General features: G+C 50.3%; 1 protein-coding gene across 1 annotated transcript; it reads right to left on the reverse strand.

Moving 5' to 3' along the window:
* Positions 1-10285: 10285 nt before the first annotated feature.
* Positions 10286-11050, reverse strand: LOC134429523 (olfactory receptor 14J1-like; the record flags this gene model as incomplete). Its single annotated transcript, XM_063176722.1, has 1 exon — positions 10286-11050. A coding segment is annotated over one exon (765 nt), but the record flags the coding sequence as incomplete, so codon positions are not given.
* Positions 11051-18363: the final 7313 nt, after the last annotated feature.

Raw genomic sequence — 18363 nt, forward strand, 5'->3', positions numbered from 1 at the left:
GGAGGAGGGGCTGAGGGAGCTTTAGCCTGGACAATGGGGGCTCATGAGGGACCTTCAGGCAGACTTCCATAGATCCCTGCCTTAGATCCATAGAGCCAGTGCTCAGCACAAGGACTGTTTCCCTACCAAACATCCCTTCACTGCATCCAAGTGCTTTAGGCACTGGAGTAGGTAACACGTTCATATTTGTTTGTTTATTTGCTTGTTTGTTTGCTAGAAGGAGAAGCCTTGTGTAATTTCTCTTTCTCCAGGGAGCTTTTTCTCAGTTTTTGCTGCTCTTTTCCAGCACTGGCAGAAACACATCACTTTCAGGTTAACGGCTCCTGTGTCTTTTGGCAGCCCAGGGAATCAGTGTGTATTGTGTTTGGGAATTGAGCAGGAAATCAATGCCCTTGCATTCCAGCTGGTGCTGAGAGATTAGAGGGGCTGGGAGGGGCTGGGCTGCATTTCTGATTCCAGCCACTTCAGCACCATCAGTGTGGTCGAGTCCAAGAGAAGAACTTGCCCAAGCACAGATGCACAAAGAGAGCCGTTCCCAGTGCAATGCTCTGGGTCTGGTTGCATTCCATAGGGACCCACACGCTCCAGATTCCACAAGAGTGTGGGTTACTGAAGCAACAGGAGAGCAAGTTCAGGATGGCTGCTGATCGGGGCACTGCTACCGAGTGCTGATGTGTGTAGCGACAGAAAGGACAGAATTGATTCAGGGTGACCCCCACGTGGGGAATAATGTGCTTTGACTCTATGATTTAGAAGGTTAAACAAATGCTTTCTTAAGCTATGTTATATTACACTAGTACTATATTAAAACTATACTAAAGAGATACTATACTAAAAAGCTGCTAAAGAAAAACTTGTGACTGTCTCCAGACAGTCACAACACAGCTTTTATCTGATTAGCTAATCAAGCTAAACAACTACCACTAAAATCCAATTAACAAATCACTTTCAGTAAACAATCACTATAACACATTCTACATGTACTAAACAACAAGAACAGCAAATAGAGATTATAATTGTGTTCTCTTCTTCTCTTTCTCACTACCTTCCCTTAAAAAAAACCTAGGAGAGAAAACTATATCTCTCTGTGTTCAAAGAATGTAAATACCACACCACAGTAAAGAGAGATTATAAAAGTGAGATCTGTCTATCTATCTGTCTATTTGAATCTTCCTGGCTCTGCTCCAAATCAGTGGAAGATGCAAAGCTCACCTAAGGGCATCCCTTGAGGAGAGGAATAGAGACGAGTTCTATTGACTGATCCTGAACAGGCAGAGATGTTTCTCCATCCAGAGATGGTTGCTTTTTCCCCTCATGTTTTCCTCCTGCACCCTCTTGTGCTCTGAAGCCTTCTTTTTATCCTTTAAATTTTTGCATGTCCTGAGGGAGTGGAACTATCCCATGCTGTAGCTGGGGTCTGCTGACTTTGCTCATACATGCATTACATGACACACGGTTTCCTTCGCTGGCATCCCCAGGGCTGTGTAAGTGCATTCGTTCATGGGGCCTTATGAGAAACTCTGTTACTGCTGGTCAGAATTCTCAGTTGACAGAAGAGGAAGAAACACCTTGGTCCTCCTCCATACACTGAGATGGCCATAGAGGTTCTCTGCCTTCCATCAGAGATCTTTGCATGCATCCTTATCTCCTGAATGACCCGGTTTTCTAACAAGAGTGTGGATGTCAGGAAGGAGGAATGCTGGTGCAGGCCTGAAGAGAACGTGAACTCCAGAAGTGTCTCTCACAAGGAGTGAGCTCACCCAGGAAGCCCCTGCAGAGCCAGGATGGAGCTGTGTTATGATGCTTGTTATCCCCATTTATATGTTCTGTGCCTTTAAGTCTGTCTCTGAAGAGTGAAAGTTTTGTTTGGGTTTCTCTTATCAGGGACACAGAGATGGGCAGTACATAGGGCTATTTTCACTTTTTGCTTTTGGCTTTCTGCTTTGCTTGTTCTCTCTCTGCTCTCGTTTCTGCTTGCTTTTGCTTTTGCTTATTAGCTAGTTTAGCTAAACAGTCCTAATTCCTTCCTGGACTGTTTCTCCTCTCCTTTTTCTTTGACCATCTCGAACCTGCTCCAGACTGGGACCTGGGAACACCGAGGGTTTGCACCGTTTGGCTGCAGCAGCTGCCCCAGCGCCAGAGGGACAAACAGAGCAACCATCCCCGAAAGAGACTTTCCGAAAGAAATAGAAATAGAAATATTCCACAGTGGTGGCCAATTTGTTATCTTTTTCAGCGTGGTGTCATCCGGTATTGTTCATTTTGTGTGCTGGGGGGAGCCGTGCCTTTTAAATAAACAGGTCCTTTCCACTTCTCTCCGAGAAATTCTTCCTGAACCGGTTGAGGGGAGGGGCCCTGTGGGTTTGCTTTCTGGAGGGGCCCTCCTTTGGAGATTCTCTACCAAATTTGTCCTAAACCAGAACAAAATCTTGGCACCCAACGTGGGGCTCAAGAGAGTGGAAAAACCCTATTTTGACTGCATTTTGGTTGCTATTACTCTGTGTTTGTTTAAAGCATCTAATAGCCATGCTTTTTGAATTCATAATATCTATTGGGGTGAAGGTTTGCATGCATTTCTGGTCCCTAGGGTTTTTTGAGATTTTAACACCTCTCTGGTCCCTAGGTTTATTTTCTTATCCAGAAATAGCTCTAGTATTGTCCCTAATACGTACTTTTTACATCAGAGGGGCAGTGACCACAGTAGCTATCCTGCTGGGCTTGGTGGCAATGACTTGCAAGAAGTTTATAAGCATGCTAGGATCTGCTCCAGGCATGAATGGTTCATGGCTATGGTTATGCACCCAGTTTGTTAGAGGAGGAGCAGTAGGGAATGAGGTTTTTTAGCCTCTGCTTTCCTTCTTCTCCTATGAATCAGTTGCATCACTAGTGAAGGATGTTCAGTTTCCCCTCAGTGTTAAAAAGACCATCTTTCTGGTATTCAATGTGGTAACCTTCCTCTATACAGCCTGCTGCTTCTCTAGAATGAGGGCTGAGATTTCTAGAGGGGCTGATGAGACCCCTGACTCAGGAGTAGACCCCGGTGTGGGAAATCCTAAGTGGTGTGGAAAATGGGTGGATATGGGCCAAATCCTGAAGGAATTCTCTGACCCTATAGTCTGGGATTTTCCCCATGAACAAATTCAGAACCCAGCTGAGGTGGGCAAATATCTGAAAGAGAAGTACCAGGATGAGCCTAAGGAGAGGAAGGTCATTGCAGTGAGCTGGGCCCTGGCATATGCTTATCGCGCACTGCTAGATACTGTCGGGCAGCAGACAGAGGCAGGGGGGCAGGGAGATAATTCAGCAATTATCCCAGTCACTCAGGCTGCAGCCAACACCCCAGGCTTGAAGCCAGTAGCCCAACCAGATAGTGAGCCTAAGCCAGCAGCTAAACCTATGGCTGTTGCTACCAGCACTACAAGTTGGAAAATGCACGGACAAGACCAATCGACCAGTGGATGATGATGATGATGAAGAAGGAGAAGGAACCTCAATGCCTCCTGACATAAAATCAGGAGTCAAAGCAGCAGGTGCAAGATCAGATGCAAATATTGAGTCTTATTCCCTGAAGGACTTTCGTGGCTTGCGAAAGGATTACACTTGACGACCTGATGAATCCATAATTAGTTGGCTGGTCCATCTCTGGGGTGCTGCATGTGAGGCTACAATTCTGGATGGCACTGAAGCATGGCATTTGGGATCCCTGTCACGGGATCCTGTCATCGACCAAGAAATGATGAGGTGTCGAAGGAAGGAGACCAGGACACCAGATGGTCATCAACAGGTCTAATTTATTGATTAATTCGGCAACCTAAATACAGTACATAATCAGCCTCATACATATTGCAAAAGCTGAGCTCAGGATTGGCTATTCAGCTACATGTCAACCCCGCCTAATTTAGCCTTTATCTACATTCCTGTGGTTAGCAAGAATAGCAACTTCTGCATTCCACACCCCATCCTTGTATAACTTCAGCATCTTCTTTGTGAACAAGGACACCCTGCCTGCGAAAGGGCCTCTGCCCTAGTTAGGACATCTTTACCAAATTGATTCGGCTGTGTCCCTCTCCTCAAGCCACTCTTTGACAAAACTCTCCACAATGAGGGAGGCTAATCCACACAGCCTCTGGGCACGGGTCTTGGAAAGTGTTGCATGAAGATACCTGTGTGCAGATGATCTCTATATGCAACAAACTCAGTGGAAGACCATAAAGCAAGGGATCCAATGCCTGAGAGAAATGGCAGTGGCAGAGATTATCTTCTCAGATGATGTAACAACTAGGAACCCAGACTTGGTTCCATGCACGTCTCTGATGTGGCGAAAACTTGTACGACTTGGGCCACATGAATATGCTTCTGCCTTAGCCATCATGAAGAGGGATGAGAGGGATGAGACTGTGCTTGACATGGCAAGGAAGCTCCGAGCATATGCAGATGCTGTACATGGCCCGACACATGCCAGAACTGCAGCGGTAGAAACACGTCTGCAGAACTTAGAGGATAAGATACAGGAGAATCATAAGAAGCTTAAAGAGGAGATTAAAGAAGACCTTCTCCAAATTTCAGCAGTACAGATCAGAGGTTCTGGTTTCCAAGGCAGAGGTTTCCCAGATGGCGAGAGAAGGTACACCCCACGAGCTGAGCTGTGATTCTACCTGCCTGATTGTGGGGAAAACATGAGAAGGTGAGATAGAAAATCTATTGCTGTTCTGGCATGACAGGTGCGTGAACTGAAGGAAGCCACCAGAAGGAAAGCAGCTCCAGTTGCCCGTAGCCGAACGGCCAGGTATGATGATGATGACATGTCTGATCCCCTCGAAGGAACATCCAAAACATATGCCCAGGGAAAGAAGGATAAGCAGGCTTAGAGGGGCCCTGCCTCTAGCCAGGTAGAGGCCAGGGAAAATCATGTTTTCTGGTCTGTGTGGATTCGTTGGCCTGGCACATCGGAACCACAAGAGTACAAAGCTTTGGTTGATACTGGTGCGCAATGTACATTAATCCCATTGAGACATGTGGGGACAGAGTCCATTTCTATTGCTGGTGTGACAGGGGGATCCCAGGATTTCACTTTGGTGGAAGCTGATGTGAGCCTAATGGGAAATGAGTGGAAGAAGCATCCTATTGTGACTGGCCAGAGGCCCCATGTATTTTGGGCATAGACTACCTTTGAAGTGGGTATTTCAAAGACCCAAAACAACACTGATGGGTATTTGGAATAGCTGCTGTAGAGACCGAGTGCATCCAGCAATTGAACATCTTGCCTGGGTTGTCTGAGAATCCATCTGCCGTAGGATGCCTGACAGGAGAAGAGCAACGAGTGCCAATTGCCACTTCCATAGTGCATCAACGACAGTATAGGACCACTCGAGATGCTGTGATCCCATCCATAAGATGATCCGAGAGCTGGAGAGCCAAGGGGTGGTCAGCAAGACCCACTCACCCTTCAACAGCCCCATTTGGCCTGTGCGAAAATCTGAAGGAGAATGGAGATTGACAGTGGACTACCGTGCATTGAATGAAGTGACTCCACCATTGAGTGCTGCCGTGCCAGACATATTAGCGCACCAGCACGAGCTTGAGTCCAAGGCAGCGAGGTGGTATGCCGCTATAGACATTGCCAATGCATTTTTCTCCATTCCTCTGGTAGCAGAATGCAGGCCTCAGTTTGCTTTTACATGGAGGGAGTGCAGTACACCTGGAACCGACTGCCCCAGGGGTGGAAGCACAGTCCTACCATCTGCCATGGACTGATCCAGACTGCACTAGAAACAGGTGAGGCTCCAGAACATCTGCAGTATATTGGTGACATCATTGTGTGGGGGAACACAGCTGCGGAAGTGTTTGAGAAAGGGAAGGAAATCATCCAGATCCTCCTGGGAGCTGGTTTTGCCATTAAAAAGAGCAAAGCAAAGGGACCAACTCGTGAGATTCAATTCCTGGGAGTGAAGTGGCAAGATGGACGGCGTCAGATTCCCACACATGTCAACCACAAAATCACAACAATGTCTCCACCCACCAATAAGAAAGAGACACAAGCTTTCCTAGGCACCATAGGTTTTTGGAGGATGCATATTCCTGAGTACAGTCAGATCGTGAGCCCTCTTTACCTGGTCACCTGCAAGAAGAACAATTTCCAGTGGGGCCCTGAGCAGCAACAAGCCTTTGTCCAGATCAAGCAGGAGATTGCTCATGCAATAGCCCTTGGCCCAGTCAGGACACGAGCAGAGGTAAAGAACATGCTCTACTCTGCAGCCAGGAACCATGGCTTGTCCTGCAGCCTTTGGCAGAAGGTGCCTGGGGAGACTTGAGGCAGACCACTAGGATTTTGGAGTCGAAGCTACAGAGGCTCTGAAGCCAACTACACTACCACAAAGAAGGAAATCTTGGCTGCCTGTGAAGGAGTCCAGGCTGCCTCAGAGGTAATAGGCACTGAAGCACAACTCCTCCTGGCACCCCGACTACCAGTGCTGGGGTGAATGTTCAAAGGCAAGGTTCCTTCCACTCACCATGCCACCAGTGCTACATGGAGCAAGTGGATTGCTCTTATCACTCAGCGCGCCCATATAGGTAAACTGAATTGCCCTGGGATTTTGGAGGTAACTACAAATTGGCCCGAAGGTGAGAATTTTGGTGTCACAGATGAAGAGGAACAAGAACCAGTGACACGTGCTGAAGAGGCTCCTCCCTATAACTAACTGCCCCCAGAGGAAACATGCTATGCTCTTTTCACTGATGGTTCCTGTCGCATTGTGGGAATGAACCAGAAGTGGAATGCAGCCGTAGGGAGCCCCACACAACAGGTTGCACAAGCTACCTAAGGAGAAGGTGGATCAAGCCAACTTGCTGAACTCAAAGCTGTTCAACTGGCCCTAGACATTGCAGAAAGAGAGAAATGGCCAAAACTCTACCTCTACACTGATTCATGGATGGTAGCCAATGCTCTGTGGGAATGGCTGGAGAGGTGGAAAAAGGCAAACTGGCAGTGTAGAGGGAAACCAATTTGGGCTGCTGAAGAGTGGAAAGACATTGCTACCAGGGTAGGGAGGCTACCTGTGGAAGTCTGCCATGTAGATGCCCATGTCCCCAAGAGTAGAGCCAATGAGGAGCACCAAAACAATGAGCAGGTAGACCAAGCTGCAAAGATAGGGGTGTCCAAATTAGACCTAGATTGGGAACATAAGGGAGAGTTATTCCTAGCTAGATGGGCCCATGATGCCTCAGGCCATCAGGGCAGAGATGCCACCTATAAGTGGGCACGAGACAAGGGCTGGATTTAACCATGGACAGTATTGCTCAGGTCATCCACGACTGTGAGACGTGTGCTGCCATCAAGCAGGCCAAGTGAGTGAACCCCCTGTGGTATGGTGGGCGGTGGTCCAAGTACAAGTATGGGGAGGCCTGGCAGATTGACTACATCCCACTGCCCCAGACATGCCAGGGCAAGCGCTACGTGCTGACCATGGTGGAAGCCACCACTGGATGGTTGGAAACCTACCCTGTGTCTCATGCTACGGCCCAGGACACCATCCTGGGCCTTGAAAAGCAGGTCTTTTGGAGGCATGGTACCCCTGAGAAGACTGAGTCAGAAAATGGGACTCATTTCAAGAACAGCCTTATCAACACCTGGGCTAGGGAACATGGCATTGAGTGGATGTACTATATCCCCTGCCATGCACCAGCTGCAGGAAAAGTGGAGAGGTACAATGGACTACTAAAACCCAGTTGAAAGTTTTGAGTGGGGGATCTTTCAATAATTGGGAGCAGCATTTAGCAAAAGCCACCTGGTTAGTTAACACCCGAGGTTCCACCAACCAAGCAGGTCCTGCCCAGTCTGAGTCCCTGAATATATTAACTGGAGACAAAGTCCCAGTGGTACATATCAGAGGTTTGTTAGGGAAGACTGTGTGGATCAATTCTGCCTCAAGTAAAGACAAACCCATTATTGGGATTGTCTTTGCTCAGGTTGCACATGGTGGATAATGCAAAGAGATGGAACAACATGATGTGTAATTCAGGGAGATCTGATTGTGGGGTGAAAATGATATGCAAATGCAAAAATGATATTCGTTGGATGTTACTGCAATTGTCTGTACATTAAAAACCGTACAGACATGAGTTAGAAGGAAATGCGTAAGTATCGAGGGTGTTAGCAAGTGAAATATGGAGCTTTCAGTGAGTAAAGTGAAAGGGGGGAATCCTGCAGCTCTGTGGTATGAGGCCTGGGTTCAGTGGTCCAGTGTGGGGATGCAATGAGGGCATGATGAATATTGCTTGTAATTTTTGGGGGGAACAGATGGAAGTTTTACATCAATAAAATGCATGATGTGTGGTAGTATGTTGACAAGATGGAGATAAGGGGTGGAATTTCCTAGGGTGACGTTATGATGCTTGTATCCCCATTCATCTGTTCTGTTTGTGCTGGATATTATGTTCTGTGCCTTCAAGTCTGTCTCTGAAGAGCGAATGTTTTGTTTTGGTTTTGCTATCAGCCGCTCCCCCACAGCTGGTGCGACACAGAGACAGGGCAGTACATTGTGCTGCTTTTGCTTTTTGCTTTGCTCTTGCTCTTGCTTCTACTTTGCTCCTGCTTTGCCCTTGCTTTTTGCTTCTGCTGATTAGTTAGTTTAGTTAAGCAGTCCAAATTTTTCCCTGGACTGTTTCTCCTTTCCCTTTTTTGGACCTACTCAAACCTGCTCTGGACTGGGACCTGGGAACACCGAGAGTTTGCACCTTGTGGCTGCAGCAGCTGCCCCAGCACCAGAGGGACTGAGAACAGAGTGACCACCCCCCGAGAGAGACTTTCTGAATTGGTCATCTTTTTCAGAGTAGTGAAAGAGTGTTGTCATCTGGTACTGTTCATTTTGTGTGCTTGGGAGTGCTTTGCCTGTTAAATAAACAGGTTCTTTCCATTTCTCTCCAAGGAATCCTTCCCGAACAGGCTGAGGGGAGGGGTCGTGTGGGTTTGCTTTCTGGAGGCGCCCCCTTTGGAGGTTTTCTCACAGATTTGCCCTAAACAAAGACATAGGCACAGCCAGCAATGTCAGGGCTCTGTCAGGTGCCCACCCCTGAGCTGGGCTCATGCCCTGCTCACAGCCCCAGGGCTGTCCAAGCACACGAGTTCTTCCCTTGCACACACACACACAGAGTTCATTGCAGCATGGGCAGGAGCTCCCTGGGCTCCACTGCCACTGCCAGAGCCTGGCAGGGACCTCAGCCCTGCGGGTGTCACCCTGCCCTGCCCTGCCCTGCCCTGCCCTGCCCTGCCCTGCCCTTCCTGAGGTGCCCCATGGCCAAAGGGATGAACATGGGGAGCTCTGTGCTCAGGAGCTCATCCCAGCCCTGCATTCAGGGGTTCCCGGGGGATGTTACTCTCTGGAAGCTCCAGGAGCAGCTGGAGGTGTTTGTGCTCACTGGGTTTATGTCCCGTCAAACACACATGATGTTCAAGGCTGTGGAATGGCCATGCACTGCAAACACAGACTCCTGACCCCGTCACTTGATGTCCCTCCATGGAGGGAAGAACAACCTCTGTGACCTGGGGTGAGAGGCCACTGCTGTAGCAGTGCTGGCTTTGCAAGGGCAATGCTGGCATAGCCCCCACCCTGATCACTGCCACACTTCTGCTGGTCACTGCTGGTTTCCTCTCCAGGACCCTGTGTTGGGCACATCCCTGAGAGCAAACTGGGAAGAGGATTGAAGCTTTCAGGCCCTGCACTGGGGAGATGCCCTTGCACAATGGAAATGCTGCTGCAGAGCCCAGCTCTGTCCCAGCAGTGCCCATGGTCTGTCCCTGCCTGCAGTCCCTGGACAGTCACACAGCAGGACAGGGACTGACCTGGAAGAGCCCTGAGGCCTAAAACCAGCAGAGGGGCTCTGAAGGGGAGTGTGGGAGTGAAGGAAGGGGAGGTTATGGAGGAGAAGCCCGGGGGCTCCCTGGCAGGGAGGAGAACTGGGGTTCCCTTTTCTGCTTGAGCTCTGCCCAGAGGCAGCGACCCTACAGATCCAGAGAAGCCAGGGAGGAAAGATGTCAGGCACACAGGGCAATACAGAGTTCTTTATTTTGTGTAAGCACATAGGGAGTACAGAGGTAGTACAGATTCTGGTTTATACAGTCTCTCGGTAGGATACTAAAGAAAAATACAAAAATAAAAACTGTAGCTTCAAAAATTGTTGTGTGAACAAATTCACAAAAGTGTAACAGCTGTGTAAATAGCAAAAAATACAGGACACAGAGTGAGAATTAATGAGTAACACCATAACAGCTATGTAGAACAATGAGTGTTTATTGCTTCTGAAAATCATTTTTTATAATTTTCCTCAGACCATTCTTGAGCTCCTGGTTCCTCAGGCTGTAGATGAGGGGATTCAGGGCTGGAGGCACCACCGAGTACAGAACTGACAGGGCCAGATCAAGGGATGGGGAGGAGATAGAGGGGGGCTTCAGGTAGGCAAAAAAGGCAGTGCTGAGAAACAGGGAGACCACAACCAGATGAGGGAGGCAGGTGGAAAAGGCTTTGTGCCGTCCCTGCTCAGAGGGGATCCTCAGCACAGCCCTGAAGATCTGCACATAGGAGAAAACAATGAACACAAAACAACCAAAACCTAAACAGACACCAAGCAATGAAATACAAATTTTTCTGAAGTTGGAGTGGGAGCAGGAGAGCTTGAGAATCTGGGGCACCTCACAGAAGAACTGGCCAAGGACATTGCCATGGCACAGGGGCAGGGAAAATGTATTGGCTGTGTGCAGCAGTGAATAGAGAAAGCCACTGGCCCAGGCAGCTGCTGCCATGTGGGCACAAGCTCTGCTGCCCAGGAGGGTCCCGTAGTGCAGGGGTTTGCAGATGGACACGTAGCGATCGTAGCACATGACGGTAAGAAGTGCAAATTCTGCTGACATGAAAAAGGCAAAGAAGAAAACCTGTGTAGCACATCCTGAATAGGAGATGTCCCTGGTGTCCCAGAGGGAATTGTGCATGGCTTTGGGGACAGTGGTGTAGATGGAGCCCAGGTCGCTGAGGGCCAGGTTGAGCAGGAAGAAGAACATGGGCGTGTGCAGGTGGTGGCCGCAGGCTACGGCGCTGATGATGAGGCCGTTGCCCAGGAGGGCAGCCAGGGAGATGCCCAGCAAGAGGCAGAAGTGCAGGAGCTGCAGCTGCCGCGTGTCTGCCAATGCCAGCAGGAGGAAGTGCCTGATGGAGCTGCTGTTGGACATTTGCTGCGTCTGCACATTTCAACCTACAGAAGGAAAAAAGACATGGCAGTGAAGGGGAAATTTCTCACAGAAAATTCAAAGCCCTTTCTCATTTACTCTTGCCTTCCACTAAATACCTCCCCCTGTCCATGTCTCAGGGACCTTCCTTCACCTTTGTTGCTGGAGGCCTGATTGCTGCTGGCCAATGCTGTGTGAGCAGCTGGACCTTGGCCTGCAGAACACCTGGGAGTCAGCCCTGGCCCCCAGTCAGTGCAGGGCAACAGTGAGGGAGAAGTGCAGGAGCTGCAGCTGCCACGTGTCTGCCAATGCCAGCAGGAGGAAGTGGCTGATGAGCTGCTGTTGGACATTCCTTCACTCTGGGCATTGTGAGCTGTTCAAAGACAACATTGACAATTTGGACAAAGTACCTTGACTCCATCCTATGCTAATTTTTTACACAATCTCTAAAAATTGCTTCTCTTTCTTTAAGGAAATTTCTTTTTTTTTTTTTAAATATCTTTTATTTGAGTGTATATTTGGACTGCAATATAACTGTGTGTTTTCTGGAAGGGACAGAAGTCCTGTTCTTAGCATTGCTCTCAGCCTGAACACTGGGGAGCCCAGAGGGTAAAGAGGACTCCCTGTGCCCCAGTGCAGTCAGACATGCTGTTCCCAAACAGGTGCCATTTGCTAATTTCACCTCCCTCGAGTACAGGTAGTACAAATTTATAATTGTATTTTAAAATGACATGGCATTTTTTAAAGACTCCAGTATCAAAATCAATCTCTCCAACTCTTCTCTCTTTCCCTGTGTGTCTGGACAGGGAGGGATACCAAGGGTTGGTCTGGCTCTCTGCTAACTGGAGTTGTGCCTACTGGGAACTGTTTCTCTCTATCCAAGCCTTGTCCCTGCCTTTGCTGCCAGGGCCCAGCCCAGCCCTTGGGGCTCAGCTCTGCCCTGCAGACACCCCCCAGCACAGGGCACTGCCCAGGGGCATCTCCCTGGCCACAGGGCCTTAAGGGCAGGGCAGACAAACAGAGATGCTGCAAGCCAAGGTGCTGCTGCTGCTGTCTGTAGGGAGAGGAGGCTGAGGAGGCACTTTCTGAGGGAGATCTGAGGCCCATCTGCTGATGCCCAGGCTGACAGTGCAGGAGTCTCAGTGACATAGCCAAAGCTGACAGCCCCTTTCCCTTCCCTTGAGGAGAAAGCTGAGAGCAGCCCTGGCCATGCAGCACCATCTCCACAGCAGGAGGAGTCTGCCCTGATGGGGGTGGCTCCCTCCACCTCCAATTTCTCCCCTGCAGCATCCATGGGGAGCTGCCAGGCAGGCTGAGAGCTGCCCCTGGCAGGTGGCACATGCCCTGTGCTGGCCAAGAGCCCTGAGGGCTGCAGGAGCTGCTCTGCAGGACAGCCCTGGGCAGCCCTGGCTGCAGCCCCGGCTTCACCCCCTGCAGCCGTCCCTGGCAGCAGGAGCCGTCCTGCCCTGTCCCTGTGATGGTGCCCAGGGCAGCCCCGCTCTGCAGCACATCCTCCTCCTCCACCTCCTCCTCTTCCTGTGCCACAGAGAAACTGGGAGAGTCCTCCTGACACATTCCCCAGGCTCTGGGGTGTGCTGGCTTCAAGAGATCCCTCCAGGGGCGCAGGGGACATTGCCCTGCACCCACAGACTCACCATGCACAGGGCTGTGAAGATGTTTCCCCAAGTGAAGTCTCAGCTCAATGTCTTCCCAATCCTGATTGCCTTCAGCCTGTCTCTGCCTGGCTCCTGTCCCCTCAGTGCCTGCAGGCAGAGCCCTCTGCCCTGCTGGGCTGGGAGAGGAGCTGGTCCTGGGAAGAGCTGTTCCTTTAAAGCTCAGCAGCACAGACATGGCACAAGGACTTTAATGAGCCTCTTGGGGATTTAGTGTTGTTTACACAAGACTCATTCCCTAAGAGGGTCTTCAAAAAACTTCTCAACAACTCAAAATTAAATTGAAACTCCAAAGTTTCTTGAAGTTTTAATGGGTCCCACTGAGGGACACGACTGAGAAAATGTCCTCAGGTTCCAGTTCGAGCAGAACACTGGAGGCAGTGATGACAGCTGGGGACAAACAAGGCAAAGGTGTCTCTGGTGCTGAGCAAATCTGGATGTGTTTGAGGAATGCAAAGGGCCAAGGCCTGAGCCCCAGCCCCTGGCCAGGCAGATCCTGTCCCTCCCTCCTTGCTCAGGGCTCTTCCCGGGATGGGCACTGGCATGTGGGGCTGTGCAATGCCAAGGGCAGGAGCATGGGGCGGCCCCTGCCAGGCTGCTGAGCAGGGACAAGGAGGCAATGAGGCCCCAGGCCTGCAAGGGTCACTTGTCTCCTACTCCTGCCTCAGGCCCAGGCCCAGCAGCCATGGCCAAAGTGCTGCCTAAGTTGGCTCTGGCAGGGCTGTCTTGCAGCTGCTGCCCATCCCTGTGCCCTGTGCAGCCCAGGCTGTCCCACGGTGTCCCTGCCCTGCGCCTCTGTCCCTGCAGGCTGCTGGCATCCCTTGGCTGCCCCATCTTACTGGCCCCTTCCTTTGCTGACAGCTCTGCCTCCTGCCTGCCTCTGCCTGCCCACACAAAGCCTTGGGCTGACCCAGACTCCTGGGAGATGTGTTGTGCCACAGCCCTGCCCTGGGAGGGAAATTAATCTCTCCTGGTTTCCATTCTGTGTCTTCACAGCTTCACTTGGTGACATTATTTCTATCTCAGGCTCATTTCCACTATGAAGAAGATGTCCATTATATTTCAATCCACCTTTGTAGTCCTCACAGGCTATTCTTGTTTTGTCCTCAGTCTCCACACAACTGAACTCAGAACGTCCACCTCCCATACAGTGATCATGTTCTGGAAACCTGCAAAGCACATCCTGGGAGATCTCTGGGCCTCCTCAAAGGTGTTCAGCCTTGGAGATGTGATTTAAGTCCAGGACTGGCTGAGTACTTTTTTGCCCAAAGGTTGTACTGGGGAGTATAATACAGAATAATACACTGTATCTTTCAAGTGACTGAGGGCAGATTTTGATTTTCTGTAAGGATGAAATATTTTATGATGATATGGCAGAACACTGGCACAGGTTACCTTGGAATAGAAACCCCATCCCTGGATGGGGTTAAGGTCAGGGGCTTTGTACAACCTGAACGAGTTAATGTGTTCCTGGGTAATGGAAGGGGAGTTTTTCCAGAGACTCTTTCAAGTCTCTTCTAGCTCAAATAATTTTGCAATTCTTTGATGCCTAAATCCCAACTGCTTCTCCACAGGGCTGCAAGTACCTATGCACACCATGCCAGCATTTTAATCTTGCCTAATTCCCAATACTTCCATAAAAAGGAAAGAATTGCCATATCGGGACATGAATGACCATGTTCATGGAGGAACTATTAAAAGCCCAAAAAGTAAAGAAACTGAAAGGAAGGACCAAAATCTAGTGTGAAAGATTCACCAATTGGGACAATGGCAAAGACTTCAATGATGACCTCCCTGTGGTAGATAGGGAAAGGCGCTGCGGAAGATCACGCGATGTCACGGAAAGGCAGGACCCTTTGTTCCTCTAAGATAAGAGATTACCCTAGGAATGTGGCCCCACTAACAGTAGTGCTAGTAACTTTCCATTCCTTACCCAGTACTTTTCCATTCCTTACTAACCATAGATAAGAAGGACAAACCCCCTTTTGACGTAGAGGACCCCTTAGACTATAAGACCCCACGAGAAGAAGTAATAAACGCCTTTTGACCGTCCATCATATTGATGTCTGTGTGTGTCATTGGCCCGAGCGACCCTGGAGAGAGTGGGTCGCCGTGCTGATCCTCAGAACCAGGTCGCCTGCCTTGCTCCAGAAGGCAACACCTCCCGGCTGTGGATGGGGATTTCTGCCTTGGGGTCTGAGTTCCAGGATGGAAGATCACTCTCAGGAGGAGTCCCAGTGCATTTCCCTGCCCCATGGCTCTGCCCTTCCTGATCCAGCAGCTGTGGGGCAGCAGAGCGGGGGCAGTGCAGGGACAGGGCTGGCTCTCACAGGGCTGTTGTTGGTTAGGAATGGTGCTCTCCAATTTACTACTCCCACTACAAGACCACGTGTGTCCCCAGATATATATTCCCACCATTGCCCCCCCCACACCACAGGGGCTTTATCTGCCTGGCCCTGCTTGATCTCCGCCCACATTTCACAGTCAGGGATAACCTGGAGTTGGTGTCCATGGTTAAATCCACCCCTTGCTCATGAGCCCATCTGGAGGTTGCATCTCTTCCCTGATGACCTGAGGTGTCCAGAAATAACTCACCCTTGTGTGGCCAGTCCAGACCCTCCTGAGACACTTTAATCCTGGAAGCCCCATCCCCGTGTCCGTTGTTGTGATGCTCTTTAGTGCCCAACTCTTGGGCACGTGAGCATCCACAGGAGGGAGTTTCACAGCCAACTTCTCCCCCAGACAGAGATGTCTTGCCCCAGTCCAGCAGCCCAGCTGGGTTTCCCTCTGTGCTCCCAACTGTCCTTTTTCCATGGTTCCAGCCACCCCAGAGAGCATTTCCCACCATCCCCAAGTCAGTGCAGAGGTGCAGCGCTGGCCATTTCTCTTGCTCAGAGCTCCAGGGATGGTCCCAGAGCTGCACTGACTGCTGGAAAGGGGACCCCACAATGGGATATTTCTTGGTCAGATACAGACAGCAAGAGTGACAAACTGTCTGTGACTCGGGTTTTGGCCTGGCAACCCCTGCCGTGGTTTGTAGGGAGCTGCAGTGTGGCTCCGCCCTGGCTGTGCCAGGCAGTGCTGGCCTGGGAGAAGGTGTAGGTGCCAGCCGGCCCAGGGAGCTGCAGCGTGTGGGGAACAAATCCCTCCTGGCCTCCTGCCCCAGGGTGGCACTGCAGGGCCTCATGGAGCCAAGAGGCCATTGTAGCTCTTCAGGGCCCCATGGAATTAAGGGGACTCTTTGGACATTGTGGGGCCTTGTGGGACTGAGGCCATTGTGACACCAGAATCAAGGGGCCACTGTGAAACTACGGGGCCTTGAGGAACTGACACTGAAATCACCCAAATAGATACTTTCTAACAGAGTTTGAGTATTAAAAAGCAGCCATTCTTTATTGCAGTGCTGGTCACTAGGAAGATCATTCCCCCATTTGAGTGCCCCAAGGGTCAGTTGTGCAGAGGTTTTATCACACACACCAATTACACATCCATGAGCTATTCCTCCTTCCTTAATGGATAGTTATTACTTTATTTTACATACTTGTACCACTTTTGGCAAGTCCTTACCAGCAGCCAGTATCCTTTTCAGGTGGCTGTTCCTCGACCCCTGCCTTTGAATAAAGGCATTATGGTTGTTTCCCATAACTTCTGCTTTGTCAGCCTTGCCGAGCTGAGCTGGCATCCTGCTTGTGTTTTGTATGACTCCTCTTTGCCCGAGTTTCATCCTTTATCCATTTCTCCAGGGCTGTGCTGTTCTGTTCTCCTGTCCCTGTCAAGAGCATGGGAAGGATGCTTCTCTGTCCTAGATCAGAGAGGGAACCCCTCTGTGGGCACTGGAACAAGCAGCTACAGGCTGGAAATAACCAAGGAATGCTTTCAGCAGAGCACATCCAGTGGGCTGTTTAGGAGCTGGACAGAGGCTGCTTAGTGACAGCTGAGCTGAGGAACAGCTCCACGTGTCCTTGCACACAGCCTGTCCAAGAGCTCCCACCTGGTGCCACCACAAGGAGTCATCGGGGTGGGCAATGCCTTTGAAGGTTGGAGTTCCCACAAGCAGGGTGTGCTCCAGCCTGTGCTGATACCCTTGAATCCCCCCGGGCACACCCTGCACCCAGAGCTGGACACTGCAGGGCAGAGGCCACCAAGGAACTTCTACATCCCTGTGGATCTGGGGAGCATCTTGTTTTGCGGAGAAAAGAAGAAGAAGAAGAGAAAAGAAGAAGACCTGAAGATCTCAGGTCTCCTTTTATCCCCCTTCCAAATGCATATGCATACAGTTTCACAATAGGTTAATACATATTCATTCCGCGTGACATTTGTCGCCAGTTCTTCTTTATCAAAGGGGTCGGGGGCAAATTGACCTTGTGGTCTTTTCTGTTTTTCTTTCTCTGTCTCCTGGCTGGCTTGCCAAAATGTTTTGCGGAGAAAAGAAGAAACTTTACAACTTTTATAAAGTTGTGAAGTTTCTTCTTTTCTCCTCAAAACAATCTGCACGAGGGAGCAGCTGGGTGAGAGCATCTTGTGCCTCCTCCAGCACTCTGAGGAGGAGCTGGGGTGGAATCAGAAGCCCAGCCTCTCACAGACCCTCTGCACTGGCTCCTACCCAGACATGGAGAAAACTGCCTGCTGGTTCTACCAACTGGTGAGATCAGCATGGTTCCTTTTGCCTCAGTCCCGCCTTTAGCATTTGGTGTTTCAGCCCTGCAGCCAGTCCTGCAAATCCCAGCTGAGCAAAGGCAAGAAAAGCCTCATGGCTGAGGTGATGTTTGGGGTGTGTCAAGGTGACTCCAACACCTTTGTGAGCAGCCAGCCCGCAGAACCCCACTGCACCCAAGACCAGCGTGGCCTGGGACCTGCCCGTGGCAGAGGGGAAATTATCCAGACTCATCCCAGGCAGTGACCCCTGACAGCTCACACTGGGAATGCTGCAGTTCTTCCCCTGCATCCTGATGGCTACAGGCTTCTCCAGCCCTGCTTGGAAGAGGGTTGGGATGCACCTCCTCCACACCACACCCCTGTCACGGTGGCAAAGCTGGGATTTCCTGCAGCGGCTGTGGCACATCTTGGAACACCTGTGCTGCTCTCTGCAGCTGGAATGTCTTGACCACTTTGTCACAGGCAACAAGAGGGTTCCTGTGCAGATCAGCTTCCCCCGGGTATGTGAATGGTTGAACCATTTAACCCCTTCCAGCCTCTGGTGAGGGGTCTGGATGCCCACACAGAGAGGCCGTGCAAGCTCAGGGTCATGTGTGATTTCAGCTCTGGGTGCTGCTTCATGGCCACTGACACAAAGTTTTCACTCACAGAGTTGTGCCTGTGGGGCTCACACCCAATGGCAGACACAGAAACACTCCCTACTTTGAGTATTTAATTTGACATAGCAAAATATGTAGGTTTGTTCAAGCCATCATAATGGGAATTGGGTTCATTTTCTTCGCTTTGAAATGTCCTTCATTACTGCCACTACAAAACTCT

This window comes from Melospiza melodia, chromosome 26 (genome assembly GCF_035770615.1).
Source record: "Melospiza melodia melodia isolate bMelMel2 chromosome 26, bMelMel2.pri, whole genome shotgun sequence".
Taxonomy (NCBI): domain Eukaryota; kingdom Metazoa; phylum Chordata; class Aves; order Passeriformes; family Passerellidae; genus Melospiza; species Melospiza melodia.